Raw genomic sequence first — 15,180 nt, 5'->3', positions numbered from 1 at the left:
ACCTGGATTTGTAGAAAGGAATTTTCCTGGACTTGAACAATGATACTCCCCAGGACATGTTCCTTAGCTTTGTGTGAACTTTGGCAGATCACTTAAGCTTCTCTTGCCTCATGTGGGAAATGTCAATGATACTCCGGTCACCATGTTGTTGTGAGGGGACTATGGGCTGAATGCGTCCCCGAGAATTCACGTTGAAGCCTGAGTCCCCAGTAGGATGGTGTTAGGAGGTGGGGTCTTTGGGAGGGGATGAGATCATGAGGGGGGAGCCCCCATGGTGGGATCAGTGCCCTGATAAGGGGATGAGGAGACCAGCTCTCTCTCTCCCCCTCTCTGCTGTGTGCGGGCGCAGTGAAGACACTGTCTATGAGGTGGGTCCTTGACAGACACCAGATTGGCCGGCGCCCTGATCTTGGACTTGCAGCCCCCAGAACTGTGAGGAGTAAATGCTTGTTGTTTAAGCCCCCGGTCTACAGTGCCCTTTAGAGCTGACTCAGACGGACAGTTAGATGAGGCTACAGATAAGAAAGTGCTCAGAACAGTGACCAGAACGCGATAGCCATCAATACATGATCGTTGCTGTTACGACAGAAGGATCATCCGCGTGGAGACAGATTATAAATGTTCAAGAAGAGAGCCTCCCGCTCACATTTTTAGTTATTTAATAATGCATTCCAGTGGAGAACTCTGGCACAGAGGAAAGCCAGCAGGAGAAAACGTGCACCAGGGCGCATGTCCTCGAAACAGCAAATCACCCGGACCAGCTTCTTCGGAAAGCTCTGCCCGTTATTTCTTCTCCAGCTCTCCCTCCACCCCCAGGCAAAACAAGACACCCTACCTCTTGGGGAGGGGCTCGGGAAACCTCGGTATTCGCGGACCTCCCAGAACAGCGCCTCCTGCCCCTTCCGCCAGGAGTTTGGGTTCTGGAAAGCTCTGCGCACCTGGCCACCAGGTGAGGGCTCCCACTGACGGCCTGATGCTCCCTGATGCCCCAACAGCGTCTTTGTAACCTGGCGGAACCTCAAGAAATGGGAGGTAAACTTACAGCGGAGGTCAAAGGCGACAGCCACCATCACTGCCGGTCTTGCGGCAGCAGGGCCCACAGAGCTGTCCAGCCCACCGTGCGGCTCACCTTCATACAGCCAGTCGCTGAGGCCGTTGTAGATCACGCCCTCCTTCCCAGTCGAGACCACACGGATGGCCTGCTTCCCGACGTGCGCGCAGTAGTAGATATTGTTTTCGAAGATAAATATCTAATCGGGAGGAGAGAAAACACCGTGTTAACCCAGGACATGGTTCTAAATACGGTGCTCTTAAGAAATCTGAAGTCGGTGGTGTGGTTTGCTTTGGCCTGCTGCATTTCTCCGATAGAACAAAGCCAGTGTCGGGATCATCTGGGGCTCACCCACTTACCCCTACGTCTCCCCCATCCCTACTTCACACAGTTTGCCCCAGGACGGGACAATGTGCGGTCTCATACTTTAGGCACTTCCACTCAAACCGCAATGACTGTTTTCCATTATTGTACTGTTCCTAGCAATTCCGATGGGGGGGAGGGGGGAGGAAACACCGGGAACCTGGCATTTATTCATTCAACAGTCATTACGATTACTTAGTGGCACCTCCTCTAAGGTGCCATGATTAATGGGGTGGGACATAAAATGTGCTTTCGTTCTCCTTACAGTCTGGGAAGAAGACAAACTTTACCAGGAAAATGTTCTGATGGGGGGAAGGGGAGCTCCGGGAAGACGTAACAGGATTCCCCAATTTAGGTCAAAGGACTCCCTGAGAACATGACGGAAAATTTTTTTATTGTGGGAAAATATACACGACGCAAAATTTGCCACCATAACCATGGTTAAGTGTATAATCTGGTGGCATTGCGCACATTCACGCTATGATGCTGCCATCGCTGTCACCATCTCCAGAACCTTCCTGTCGTCCCCAGCTGAGCCTCTGTCCCCACAAAACACTGACGCTCACCCCTCCCCAGCCCCTGGAGCCCCCCGCGTCTGCCATCGGTCTCCACGAATCTGGTGACTCGGAGCATCTCGGGTAAATGGAATCACACGGTGTCTGTCCTCCTGCGACTTTATTTCACTCAGCACAAAGTCCTCAAGGGTCACCCATGCTGCGCCAAGTGACGGGGTTTCGAGAAAGTGCTGTTCACGCTGTGGCTCAGTGAAGAGTAGGATGGAGACGGGCTGAGAACCTCGCTGCACAGAAGAAACACGATGGGAGGAGAGCTGAGCCGAGGTGGGCACAGGGTGTCGGCAGAGGTGGACAGGGGCTCCGTGTGGGCTGTCCTGTCAGGGGCAAGGTGGCAGGGGGAGCCAGGGGCCGGCAGGACCGGCTCCTCTTGTGGGACCCCACCAGCAGCAGGGAGCAATACAGTTAGATGTGAGTCTCCTGGTGATGAGAAGGCAGCGGGGCCTTGGGGGGGGCACCGTGTGCCTGGCCCCGTCATCTGAGGGTGCTCACGAGGGGGTGGTGGGGACACCAGCCAGGGGACAGCTGTGAGGGTCAGCTGACCACGCTCAGTGAACCCAGGTCTGGGTGAAGGGCTGACGCGAGGCACAGCCGTTCCTGAGCCGCTGGGTGGTGGTGACCCATTCGTGGAGGAAGAGGACGGTCTCGGTCAGTGGCTCTCGAATTCTGGTGCCCACTAGAATGATCCGGGGAGCTCTTAAAAATCCCACTGTCCGGTCCATCAGCTCAGCCCAATGATCAGTATCGAGGGGTGAGAGCCAGGAATCAGAATGTTAAAGAAAGATCCCACGTGATTCCAACGTGCAGCCAAATTTATAAACCCGTGGCCCAGGAGAAACCTAATGTCTCCTGAAGCTCTGCAAGTAAAAACGAGCCGACAGAATGCCCGTGCTCTCTGAGGTACTGATCTGTTGTGCCCCGAGTTTCTGCACCTGCACCCGGCCTTCCGTGCCCACGGGGCCATGTCCACGGAAACTGAGCCGCGTGGGCCAGGCACAGGACTCAAACCAGGTGTTCTTCTTTTAAAGAGACTAAAAAACATACTGTCAGTGTCATTTAGGAGACCACAAAGAGAGGGTATTTTGCACAGCACAGGAAGGGGTGGAAATACTAACTTTTTTTTTTTTTTTTTACTGAAAACGCACAAAAGGCAGTTTCCCCAGATGGCTCTCACCGACGGGGTATCTGAAAGTACCAAGTGTCAGTTTTCTGCTCAGGGCGCCTGGTGCTTCAAGGATTCCCTTCAACCAGGAGGGAGCTGGAAAACTTCCAGACACAAGTATACATCCTAATTTAACTTCAGTAGCTGTTCTCGTGAGTTTGCCTAAGGGAAAGATGTATCACTAAATTTTAACTTCTTTTATGTGTTCTAAGCCTATAATAAATTTTTGAATCAAGTCAAACTGCAGCCAATTAATATTTTGAGTGAGTAAAATGTGCTGTGATAGATATTAAATCTTTTATCACCTTGGTTTTATTTTTAATGGAAGGAAAATGAAAAGAAACACGTTGTAGGGAAGAGTGCGTTTTGCTTGGGAGACGTTTTCCGTTTTCCTCCAGATGTGCAGGTGGAGCTCCCGGGGTCGGAGACCAGGGCCACACGGCTCTGTGCCTGAAGACTGGCGCAGGCAGGGGCAGGGCAGGCACTGGGGCGGGCGAGTGGCGGAGTCCTCCACTCTCCAGCCCTGCTCAGTGCGCAGCTCATCGCCGCGGTTCCTGGCGCCCTGGGAATGTCTCCATGCCTTCCCCACGTGCAGCACCCCAGTCCTCGTGCCCCCTCCCCCCCAGGTGCAGAGACATTAGCTCCCCTCCTGCAGGGGGCTTCTCCCTTCGCCTGCTGGGGCTGATGCCCCCGGTGCCACCCACAGGGAGCAGGTGTCCCTGCTTCCCATTATTCCCTCCCCTGATTCATCTCACACACCATAGTCCTGATCCTCTTTCCTAAAGCACCATCTTTATCATGTCATTCTGTTCCTTGAAATCTGGAGTGGCTTCTTCCTGGTAACTGTGGGACCGAGTTTAAACATCTGGTCCAGGGTTCAAGGTCCTCCGGGACTCCAGGCCCCAGGCCTGCCTGTCTCCCTCGCTCCCCTTCCCTGCAGGAGTTATGGCGGCCGGTCCGACGACACACGGGGACACGAAGGGGAGAGGCAGTCCTCAGAGGCTCACATTGGCAAACGGGGGTCCAGACTGTACCAGCTCAGTGTGCTCCAGGCCACACGAGAGGGTCCACGCCACAGGCCGTGGGAGCACAGAGGGTGCGCTACGTGACCTGGGCTCAGATTCTTCACCTGTCATAGAGATAGCAGCAGAAGCTGACCCTGGGCGGATGTGACGAGCAAGCTGACAAATCGGAAGCACTTACAGCGGCACCCAGCACAGAGTAGGGGCTTGACAGAGTGTCTGCTTTCACTGTCATGGTCATCACTATAAAAACCCACTCCGTCGGGAGGGATCAGGAGAGGCTTCATGGGGGAGGTGACATCTGAGCTAGACCAGCTTCTAATTTTGATCAAGTCCAATTCACCGATTTTTTTTTTTCTCTTGCGCTTTTCGTGTCACATCTAAGAATGGCCAAGTCCAAGGTCATGAACACTTACCCCCATGATTTCTCCTAAGATTTGTATAGTTTTAGCTCTCACATTTGCGCCTTTGATCCATCTTAGGTTATTTTTTTGCATATGTTGGCCAGGCTTTCTTCAAATACTTTATAAACATTCATTCAGTTTTTATGATAATGCTTTGGTTAGGGACTAGCCTTGTTTGGAGGATGAAGACACGAGCATAGGGAGGCTAAGCAACTTGACCAACAGCTCGTTGGTCAGTGCTGCGGCAGGGTTCAAACCAGGTGGCCTGAGGACGCAAGACGCCGTGCCTGAGGTCGCCGGGGAGGCAGGAACTCGGGAACTTGGGCGGCTCTGTGCCACGGCATGCCGCCCCCCTAGAGCGATGTGTTAAATAAACAGACGGTGTGATTTCTTTTTTTCTTTTTAATCTTATTTTTTTTTATTCTTATGTTAATCCCCATCATTACATCATTAGTTTTAGATGTAGTGTTCCATGATTCATTGTTTGTGCATAACACCCAGTGCTCCATGCAGAATGTGCCCTCCTCAATACCCACCACCAGGCTAACCCGTCCTCCCATCCCCCTCCCCTCTAGAACCCTCAGTTTGTTTTTCAGAGTCCATCCTCTCTCATGGTTCAGACGGTGTGATTTCTAACCAGCAATGAACCAGAGACTGTGGACACCTGTCTGAGCCACACTGATGCCTCACCTTCCCTCTGGCCGCTTCTTTCTCACGCAGAAGAGCACGAACGCCCGGGGCAGATGTCACAGTGCCACTGTCATCAGGAGCTTCCCAGCGGACACGGCAGGCATCACCTGCTGCCCCCGTACCTGGTTTTATTCAGGTGAGCCTGGGTCTGGTGCTGTATGACCGCTGGACTACGCTGGGCCCGAGCCCCTGCCAGGTCCCAGATCCTATCAGCTGAGGTTCTAGAATCTGTTCCGGTCAGGGGGCTGCCCACCTCTATCTCAGGATGGCTGCATCTCTGCAGCTTCTGCACCTGACAGTTGCCCCGGGGCCCGAGGCCACTCGAGGGTATTCAGTGGAAAGGCTGCTGAACCAACAAAACCCGCCATCACCACTACGGCCCTGCGATCCCAGGCACAGAGCTCGGCCCTTGATTCTTTCTTCCAGAAAGCTTTAAAAAATATACACTCAGGTTCCCCCAAAGTAATCAGATTGTTCTGCGCTCCTCCCATGTGGTCTCCGAGCACAAGTACCCGCTGGGGACAGAAGACAGTCCCCACGCCCTGCACCCCCGCGATCCTGACGCCCCTTCCGGAAGCTTTGCCCGGGGGGCTTCCAGGTGTTCCCTCCTCCATACCTTCTCTCTCCTCCTCATCTGAGACTGTTTCCCCTGCTGCCTGCCTGAGTCCCAGTCCTCCTGGGAGGCTGTGCTGGGCTCCATCCTCCCAGGAGGCCTCGCGTCCGCCACCCTCCCTGTGCCTGCCCCTCCTCACTGACACGCACGTGGCTGCATGTGGAGAAAGAGGGAGCACGAAGATCCAGGCAGAGAAGATGAGGGAGTTTAGAAGTGGGAACTTCTCCTCTACTTTCTGAGGGCCTGACGTGTGGACCCGGCGTGCACCGCTCGGGACTTTGCCAGCACCTTCTGATGGTCTGATCCATTTCGCCTTTGCTGCCTCCCAGAGCTCCCTCGCCATCGGCACCTGCACGTCCTTCTCCACAGTCCCTGCAGATTCCAGCCAGGTGGGGTTGCGTCTCCGGCTCCTTGTTCCCCTCTCCCCATCCTTAACAGGACTATGTGTGGATGGTGGTGCTCTGTAAGGACATGTGTGAGTTTTCAAACAACTAGTTGGCAGACGGTCTCAGACAAATTTGCGCTCACTGTACCTTGACTCACCGAGTCCAATCCCTTCCCTCATTTCTGGGCATTTTAGTTCTTTCTGCTATCCTTGGAGTAGAAGGTGGGAGCCACACGTACTTACAGCAGTTTCAGCACAACCCTCGCCCTGATCCGCCCCCTGGTTTTAAATAGAGATGTCAGGAAGTACAAACCAAATGGGACTGGAAATACATATTTCCCTATTTCTTACAAAACACTTGACATTTTTATTAGTCTGATTTTTTAATAAGCACTTTTGACTAAATATGGTTCAGACACTCATGGTTACAGTAAATTCTGTGAAAGTTCAATTAATTGGAATTCTCTGGAGGAACGTGAACTTTCAATTCAACAGATTTTCCGGATGAATTCTTGAATTAAAGAAAAGATCTTTTCAGTTTCAGTCTTTATTAGGGAAATATTTCCATGTTTTTCTGCTTTCCTGATCTACTAAATAGAATGAGGTATACGGCATGGAATTATTACTGAGTAAGAACCTTGTGTTGCCTAAGATCATCTACATAAATATGTATTTTTCATTGCCTAGAACTGTTGGTGTTGTTGTAGATGAGCGGACTGGCTTGAATCTCTCTCCATCCTCAGAGTCGTTTTTCTTGATGCTGTGTGTGTTGGTAGATCTCTCTTCCATGTAAGTAGTATACCCCAATATTTAGTATATGAATTAGCTGGGTTTTGACTAACTGAGGCTTTGACTTCTTTTGGAATCTGAAAAACTAATGAAACTTCCGCTAACTCGGTAGAAATCAACATTTGTCCGTGTGAAGGTGGGTATTAAGTGCTAATTGATAGCCTCAGTATTTCTAAAACGGATTCAGAGTAGGTGACAATAAAATGCATGTCTGCACGTGCACAAAGCTCACAGTGACATACACAGCTAAAGAGGGAGCTAATTATCTCAGGAACCAAGGATGGGATAATTACTATAATCAGGTGCAACCTAGCTTTTCGTTCTGGAAAATCCAGGCCAACAGGGAAGCCTATTGAACAGCTCAGTGCTTGTCAAAAAGACAGCAACACGGGTCAGGGTGGAATGATGAAGTGGAAGGAACACAGGACTCCAAGTAGAAACCTCAATTCTAGTTGAGACCACTAGCTGGCCAGCTTCACGTGGGTCGCTCGCTGAACCTCACCTCCTTCACTATAAAATGTGAGGTCATACTGGATCTCTAGGATTTCCTCTAGCTTCTACATCGTTCAACCCCAAAGTCTCATGAATATTCAGATCAGGAAAAGGTATTTCAGCATTCATAGTGAACCCAGTGTGTTAGCATTGAAGGGGAACAGGGATTCTCCATACGGCAGCTGAAAAACCTCAACGGTCATATTATCCCAGGTCCCTTTCATTGTCCCCCTAGACTGACTTTCCTAATCATGAGACGCCATCCTGAGAGCAGTGATTATGTACTAGTTGATTTTCCCCTTGCTTTCACTTCTTATCTTGAGTTATCCCATTTCCTGAGCAAGCGCAATTTTGCTAATGGGACACGGGAGTGACCAGCACTTACCACGGGCTCGGCAGTAATCATAAGGAAGTTATGCATTCCTAAAGCAAACCCATCATCTCTGCCGCAGGCCATCCTAATCCCACGGGACACACTACACATGCTTAACCCACATCACTGGAACTACATACAAATAAAATATGTCACCAGAACATGGAAATTGTGTCTCTAAGTCTTGAAGCCTGGTCAACGTATCTTTTAGGAGACTCTGGTGAAGAAGCAAAATGTGGACAGCAGCGGCCAGTATGTCCCTGGGAGGCTGGCTCTGGTCAGGTTCATGTTCCAAGATGGCTTTAATTTCTAGATGTACAATAAATGCCCCCTGTGGTCCCTCGAATGGCCTCCTCAACAGGTCCCATAACAGCAAGTTGAAATGACCAACTGTGGCTAATGGATTGAAAAATCCTGTTGTGGGGGCCATTTGGAACTTGACTCCAGTCGGCATGGATGTTGACTTGGGGCTAACTTTGTTTCTGTTGTCTTGGACACCTGGCATGGGAAGATAGGGTCTCCACAGGCAGGCGACACTATTTTTGATCCCTGCATCTGGACGAGGGGAGCTGTATATCCTGGGTGGAAGCCGGAGCTGTGACTTCTCCAGGTGTATGGCTTCCATCACCAGGCACGTCCCTGTGGGGTCTGGAAGCTATGCCCACAGCTCCAGAGGGCCACAGGGCCGGGCAGATCCCACACCTGCCTATGGGCTCCTGTCTACTGGGGGAGCTGGTGGCCACTTTATGGCTGTGGGGGCCCTGCTTCGTGTGATCCTGCAGGAGAGATACACCTACCACCCTCCAGGCCAACAGTTCCTGCCTATAGTCTTGCCAGCCAAGCTGATGGCAAGCATGCCTTTCGTGGACTTTCAAGTCAGAGTGCTTGTTTGATCAATACAAGACCGCCACAGGGGGCTTGGAGCAGCCCTCGGACTCCCAGGGCATCCCATCCTCCCTGGGTTCCTGTCCGGAGAAACCGATGATAGCGGGAACTCCGAGTCTTCCCTGGAGTGAAATGACTGGGGAGTAATTACAAGAGACATTCACCAACACCAAAGGAGGACACGGTGAAATAGTGCTGGGTTTCTTTGGAAAGCAAACTGGCTGGCTGAGATCACGCAATCAGCCTGTCTATGAGGGCAGCAAAACCCACCAACCTCGGGCCACGTGAATTCACCATTATTACAGCATATGTAGAAAAAAGGAAAGATGTCATAATCCTACAGACCACGAGTATACACATATATAACTATTAAAAGAGACTTTCTTGTATTTTATTCCCTCCCAGATGTGTGTGTGTGTGTCTTGGTGGGTGGGTATAAAATCTAGTTTTTAATAAAACTAAGGACTTACAACATATATGATTCTGCATACAAATTTAAGATTTATATCAAAGATGCTTTTCCACGTCATGAAGCATCTCTGAGACATGCCTTTTAGGAGACGTTAATTACGATCCTTTTTTTTTTTTTAAGATTTTATTTATTTATTTGACAGAGAGAGAGAGACACAGCGAGAGAGGGAACACAAGCAGGGGGAGTGGGAGGGGGAGAAGCAGGCTTCCCGCTGAGCAGGGAGCCCGATGCGGGGCTCGATCCCAGAACCCTGGGACCATGACCTGAGCCAAGGCAGACGCTTAACCGACTGAGCCACCCAGGCGCCCCAATTACGTTCCTATTTTTGACACAATTCTGTTTTTATTATAATAAAAATGCTATTCCTGCATCTTTGTACAAAAGTCTTTGCCTGTGTCTCCAATATCGCCCTAGAATAAGTTCCTACAAGTGGAAAGCATGAACCACATTCACTGTGCAATTAAAAGAATGGGTAAAGGACATGAGCAAGTATATCAAAGACCCACACAAAGTCCTAGAAGATACAGAAGCGTTTGTATTCACGAATGACAAAAAGGAATCTTATTACACAGGGCCTAGTTTGTTTATCAAATTATCAAAGACCAAACAAAAATGATACCCAACATTGCTAAGAATGCAGTGTGCTCTTCTGATGGGAGCAGAGACTGATATGATAGAACATTTACGAAAAGCAGCCCGCAGAGCTCATCAAAAGAGACTTTTTTGTGTGTAGATTATGTGACGAAGGCTGCTGGAGACAAGGTGCAATTGGCCCTTCAAGACCACTTGTGCAAAGATTGTGGGAAGCCGCGACCTCTGAACTAAAGGGTAATAACACACACGTGCACACAGGTGCACGCGCATGCTCACGTGCGGTCCCTGTGTCTCCACCCAAGCCGGGAGAGCTGCTCTCCCACCACTCAGAGCTCAAGGTCAGGAACTGACCTGTAGACTGATCTGTAGATTAAATAAATTCTTTACTTGCTCTGTTCTGCTCTCCTATGACTTGTATTTTGGCCTTTCCTCTGCTCAGTTGGGCAAGGAAGTGACCCTCTATTATCCTAGTTTAGAACCCCATCTGGAGAACGGATGGGTGGAGGGGATGCCAAGGCTGTTGATCAACGAGAGGCTTTAAGATTCTTGATAATGCTTATCCAGTTTGGGGATGCCCTCATCCAGCTGACAAACACCCATCGAGCTGCTCCGATTCACCAGGCTGGCGCTAAGCACGTGCTGTGCAGGACCCCATCGGATCTGGGCAGTGACTACAACTCTGTTTACCTGGGCGAACATTTGATATTTCCCAGTACCTCCATCAGCCTGAAATTCAGAGCACTTGGTTCTTACACTGGTTCTTGTCCAGACAGCTATAGGGCGTGACAAAAATCGCTTAACTGGCTCAAAATACAGAGAACCGCACCAGCCACACCAGTAGGAGATAATCTGCAGGAGGAAACCTTGAAGGTCCTAAAGCACATTTAAAGGTAATGCACGATTAGGCGAACACACGTCATCAGCCCACCTGATTCTCACTACAGACGACACCACCCCACTAACAGGGTCCTTGCAGCCGCTCACACACTGTCCTGCAAAACTCAGGGTCCCCCATCATAGCGCATGTGCACTTCAGCAAATTAATACAGGCTTTAATTCCACAGGGTAGAGCTCAGTGCCAGGAAAGGACGAGTCTTATAGATAACCTAAAACTACCTTTCTTACCAGAAAGGACTTGCACTCTTTCATCCTTTCAAAATGCCAACCCAAACCAAGAGGAAACACCAGGAACTCTGCACTAATGACCCGCCCAGCAAAGAGCCTTCAAACTCAAGGAAAAGCTTCCTTTTCAAAGTCACCCACCCTGAAAAATCTCTCCGCATCCTCTCACCCACTGGACACACGTTTTTAACCTGGAGAGTTCAGATGTGTTATTTTTTCGAAGCTGGGGAAGAGGTCTCAAAATAAAATTATGTTCCTGTGCATTAATTTGACCCCTCAGGTTCAGCGTCCACCATGACGCTACTGACCTCCACACCAGAGCTAAAGAGTTTCGCAGCCCACTAAGTGTATGCGATGTTCCTTACAGATCCAGGAATGCAGAGCGGCGGCCGGTTCGGGGGCAGCAACCAGCACTGTGCCTGCAGGAACAGGCATGCGAGCGCCGGGTACACCCCCCTCGTGGCCGTGGGTCTCTGAGGCTCCAGGGTCACCCAGGACGGCCTGGTTGGGTTCCTGAAATTGCCCCCACTGGGAAGGGCTGGTGGGAGGGGGCACAGTGCCCAACGCGGCCCGGGGGTTGGGGTCCCCTGAGGATGGCGTGGGAGTGGGGATGGGGAGGGTGAGCGGAGGACGGCCAGGTGGAGATGGGACAGCCGTGGAGGAGGCAGAGGCACGTGGAGGCACCCGGTGTCGAATGCAGGACGCCGCAGGGGGCCGATCAAGGCAGCGAGTGTGGAGGGCGTGGGGGAGAAGAGGCAGGGAGAGCTGAGGCAGCTCCTGCCGTCCACGATAATGCTTGTGCTTTCTTCTAAGGACGGGGACCTGGAGGGCTCCGGTGGTCACTGTGGTTGTCAGCTGCCCTAAATGAGGGCGTGTGCGCCCTGCGCGCTCCATGACCACCCCGCCGCCATGTGGGAGCAGGGGGCAACGAGTGGACAAGAGACCCCAGTGGGGCAGTCCCGCCGAGGGACGATGGTGGCGTGGGCCGGGTGCTGGCCATGGGGACGCTGCCATGCGGGCAAATTCCCAGGTGTGATGCTGCCCCAACACCTGTTAGAGGAGAGGCAGTGGGAGGGTCTCTCCACGTGCAAGTGGATGGACGCTGGTGCTCACTGGGGATCCCTGGAGTGGGTCAGGTAGGAAACCATGATCCCACCTGAGGTGCGGGGTGCAGACAGTCCAGGCGGACATGACCACTCGCCCTTGGTCTAGAGCGGTTCATGTCTCAGGCTGCGGGTGAGATGAGTAGCACTTATCCTTACTGTGAAAACAGTTTGTCGGCCCTGAACGACCTTGGGATCTGCTCCTTCCTTCCTCTTCCATCTTAAGGGGCACCACAGCCCACGGCAGTGAACCCTGTGCGGGCCACGGCAGCCCCTGGACTGGGCCATGCGGGCCCAGGCGCTCCAGGTCTCTGCTCCAGGGGGTTGGTGTTCCCTTAGCCCCTCAACCCACTGGCTCCCGGGAACCATCACGGCCATGACGAGTTCATCAAGGGTGTCAGCGCTAACTGCTGAGCAAGTTGTCTTTCCTTAAAGGATTCAGTGTGGGAGGGACACTTAAAAGCCGCACAAAGGACCTCTAAAAGGCATTCAGGCCACGTGGCAAACTGCTGGAGCGAGGGCCTCCGACCCTTCTCCGAGGGAGACTGCTTCCTTTGTTCCAGATGACCGCGACCATCATCGATGGGCTGTAATCTCTAGCATGGCCCCACCTGCCCGGAGGCAGATGCTTATCTACCGACAGGAAGACAACTGTATTTACTGCACCACACTTGGGGAGTCTCTGCTCCTGTTTCACGGCTGGATGTTTTGGCTAAGCACTTGCCGGCGATCTCCACTTTCCCTCGGCCTCGTCTGAAGCTACCCTGTCCTATTCCAGTGGCCCTGGAGCTGTCTGTGAGGGCCACTTTCTGCCCTGCTGCCACCACGGGCATGTGTTCCAGGCCGGGGCGCTCCAAGGACACACCCCCAGCCACGTGATCCTCGTGGTAGGCGCGTGGCACACACTGACCAGCCAAAGCTCTCACTCAGCACTTTCCTGATGGGAGTTGTAAGGCCGATGGCTTCTTACCTCTGGGTCCTGGGGTATAAGGGTACAGACCCAGAGGGCCCAGGGGGTTATTTGTATTCCTGACCCCACAGACAGTGTCAGGTCTGTTTTCAGTGGGAGAGAGTAAAATAAGCCCCCAAAAGAAGTAGACCTGAGGAGAGATGCAGGAGAAAAAAGGAAAGCAAGAAAGCAAGATAGGTTGAGGGGGAGACAGGTGCACACCTGAGGATTTGCTCCAGCACCTGGATACAGCTATGCCTGATGCCAATCCTGCCCATCCCTGGTACATAAGAGACTTTCTTTTTTGTTTATGGAATGCTGTCCTTTATAGCTGAAAAATCCTGGGAACATATACACTTCTTTTGCTACAGATACTCTGTTTTCCATGGTCTGCCCCTCTCCCTCCTCTGCAAAGCTCTTCCTTGTGTAGGTACTGTGGATAATAACAAGTCTTTGTCCTCCAGGAGCTCCTCGTCTGGTCCAAGCACATTCTCATCCATGCTTAGAAAGCATTTTATATACACAAAATTATGGCAGACAATGAACACCAGCTCATTGCTGCATGCAATCATCAGCATTCTGGATTTGGGAGGACATCTCATCCCTACATTTCCCAAGGAATAGGTTTGAGGGTTTGATTTTTTTCTGACTCACTGAAGGCGGCGTCTGATGCAATGCAGAGATTTATAAACCTCAGAGGCTCGCCACTGTAGAGATGAGGGTAAATCAACAGAAGAGATGATAAGACAGTGCATGATCTGGTGGGTAAAGCACTGATGTGGCCATCAAAGACCACTTCTGAAGAAGCCAGAAGCAGCCCAAGCAAATTGTATGCCGCCACAATGGACTCCTTGAGTAACCTTCTCTTGCTTCTTTCAGCCTCCAGAAATCTTGGCTTAGCTTGAGTCCAAATGCCCTGAAACAGTCTCCTTCCCCTCCTTCCACGGCATGGTGTGTCTGGGGCAGAGAGCCGACAGCTGTCCCACTGCTCTCTGAAGCGTGCATGCAGTGCCCACCCCTTCTTCCCCTGTACTAAACTCTCCCTCCATGCCGAATCCCCACAAAACGTAATCTCCAAGAACGTGGAGAAAAGAAACCTGTGTTTCTTTTCATGCCCACGTCAGAACCCTGCAGACAGTTTGGTGCTAAATATTTGCTGATTAGTGGAATCATGCCAATGATTCCAAAAGTAGTAACTACTATTTGTTGAGGGCTCACTGTGGTGCCAAGCATTGACAGATGCTTTGTATATATTTTTATTTCTTACTCATATAGTACTTACTGTTAGCCAGACATCGTACTGCACTTTCAAACATTAATTTTCTTAATCCTCTGAGACAGGTATGATTATGGATTATTTTCCCCTTTTTTTTAGGGAGAGGGAAAGTAGGACTCAGAAAGATCACACCTGCCCAAGATGGTGCACCATGTGGGTTGAAGAGCCAGGACTCTTCCAGTCCATGATCTATGGCCTCTCCTTATCCAGACACCTTGGAAAGGCCCAGAAAGTTTAAGCTTTGGCCAAGGTCGCACTGCTGGTAAATGGCAGAATTAGAAAACCTTATTTTTTGATCCATTACGCCCGTGATTCCCCGATGATGGCCCAGGGCCAGCGGCATCCACAATGCCTGGGAACACATTTGAAATGCTAACTCTCAGGCCCTGCCCCAGACCTGGTGGTCTTAGCAGGCCCTCCAGGTAAAGCGACGCACACAGAAATGTGGGAACCCCTGCATTAGGCCTCGCTGCCTCTCCCAGACCAACACGATCAACAATTCGGAGCAACCTTCCTGGTAAGAATGACTGGACCAGGGGCGCCTGGGTGGCTCAGTCGTTGAGCGTCTGCCTTCGGCTCAGGTCATGATCCCAGGGTCCTGGGATCGAGCCCCGCGTCGGGCTCCCTGCTCGGCGGGGAGCCTGCTTCTCCCTCTCCCACTCCCCCTGCTTGTGTTCCCTCTCTCCTGTGTCTCTCTCTCTCTGTCAAATAAATAAATAAATAAATCTTAAAAAAAAAAAGACTCTTTCAGAGGACAAAAAGCCACTCCAACCTGTCTGGACCAGGCCCTATCAGTTCTCCTGACCACTCTAACCACAGTAAAACTTCACAGCTTCTCCCTATGGATCCATACTTCCAGAGTC

The 15,180-nt window shown here is 51.4% G+C and overlaps 1 protein-coding gene across 1 annotated transcript in view; it reads right to left on the bottom strand.

Annotated features, from left to right (window-relative positions):
• The window catches only part of DPP6 (dipeptidyl peptidase like 6), a 694,644-nt gene that overhangs the window by 125,810 nt on the left and 553,654 nt on the right, over nt 1–15,180 (bottom strand). Inside the window, exon 8 of the mRNA XM_021692851.2 lies at nt 1,130–1,250. Coding sequence (XP_021548526.1) covers nt 1,130–1,250 — 121 coding nt within the window. The remainder of the gene's footprint in view (nt 1–1,129; nt 1,251–15,180) is intronic.

Source organism: Neomonachus schauinslandi, chromosome 12, assembly GCF_002201575.2.
Source record: "Neomonachus schauinslandi chromosome 12, ASM220157v2, whole genome shotgun sequence".
NCBI lineage: Eukaryota > Metazoa > Chordata > Mammalia > Carnivora > Phocidae > Neomonachus > Neomonachus schauinslandi.
The sequence above is the reverse complement of the archived record's forward strand: the minus strand, read 5'-3'. Positions and strand labels throughout refer to the sequence as shown.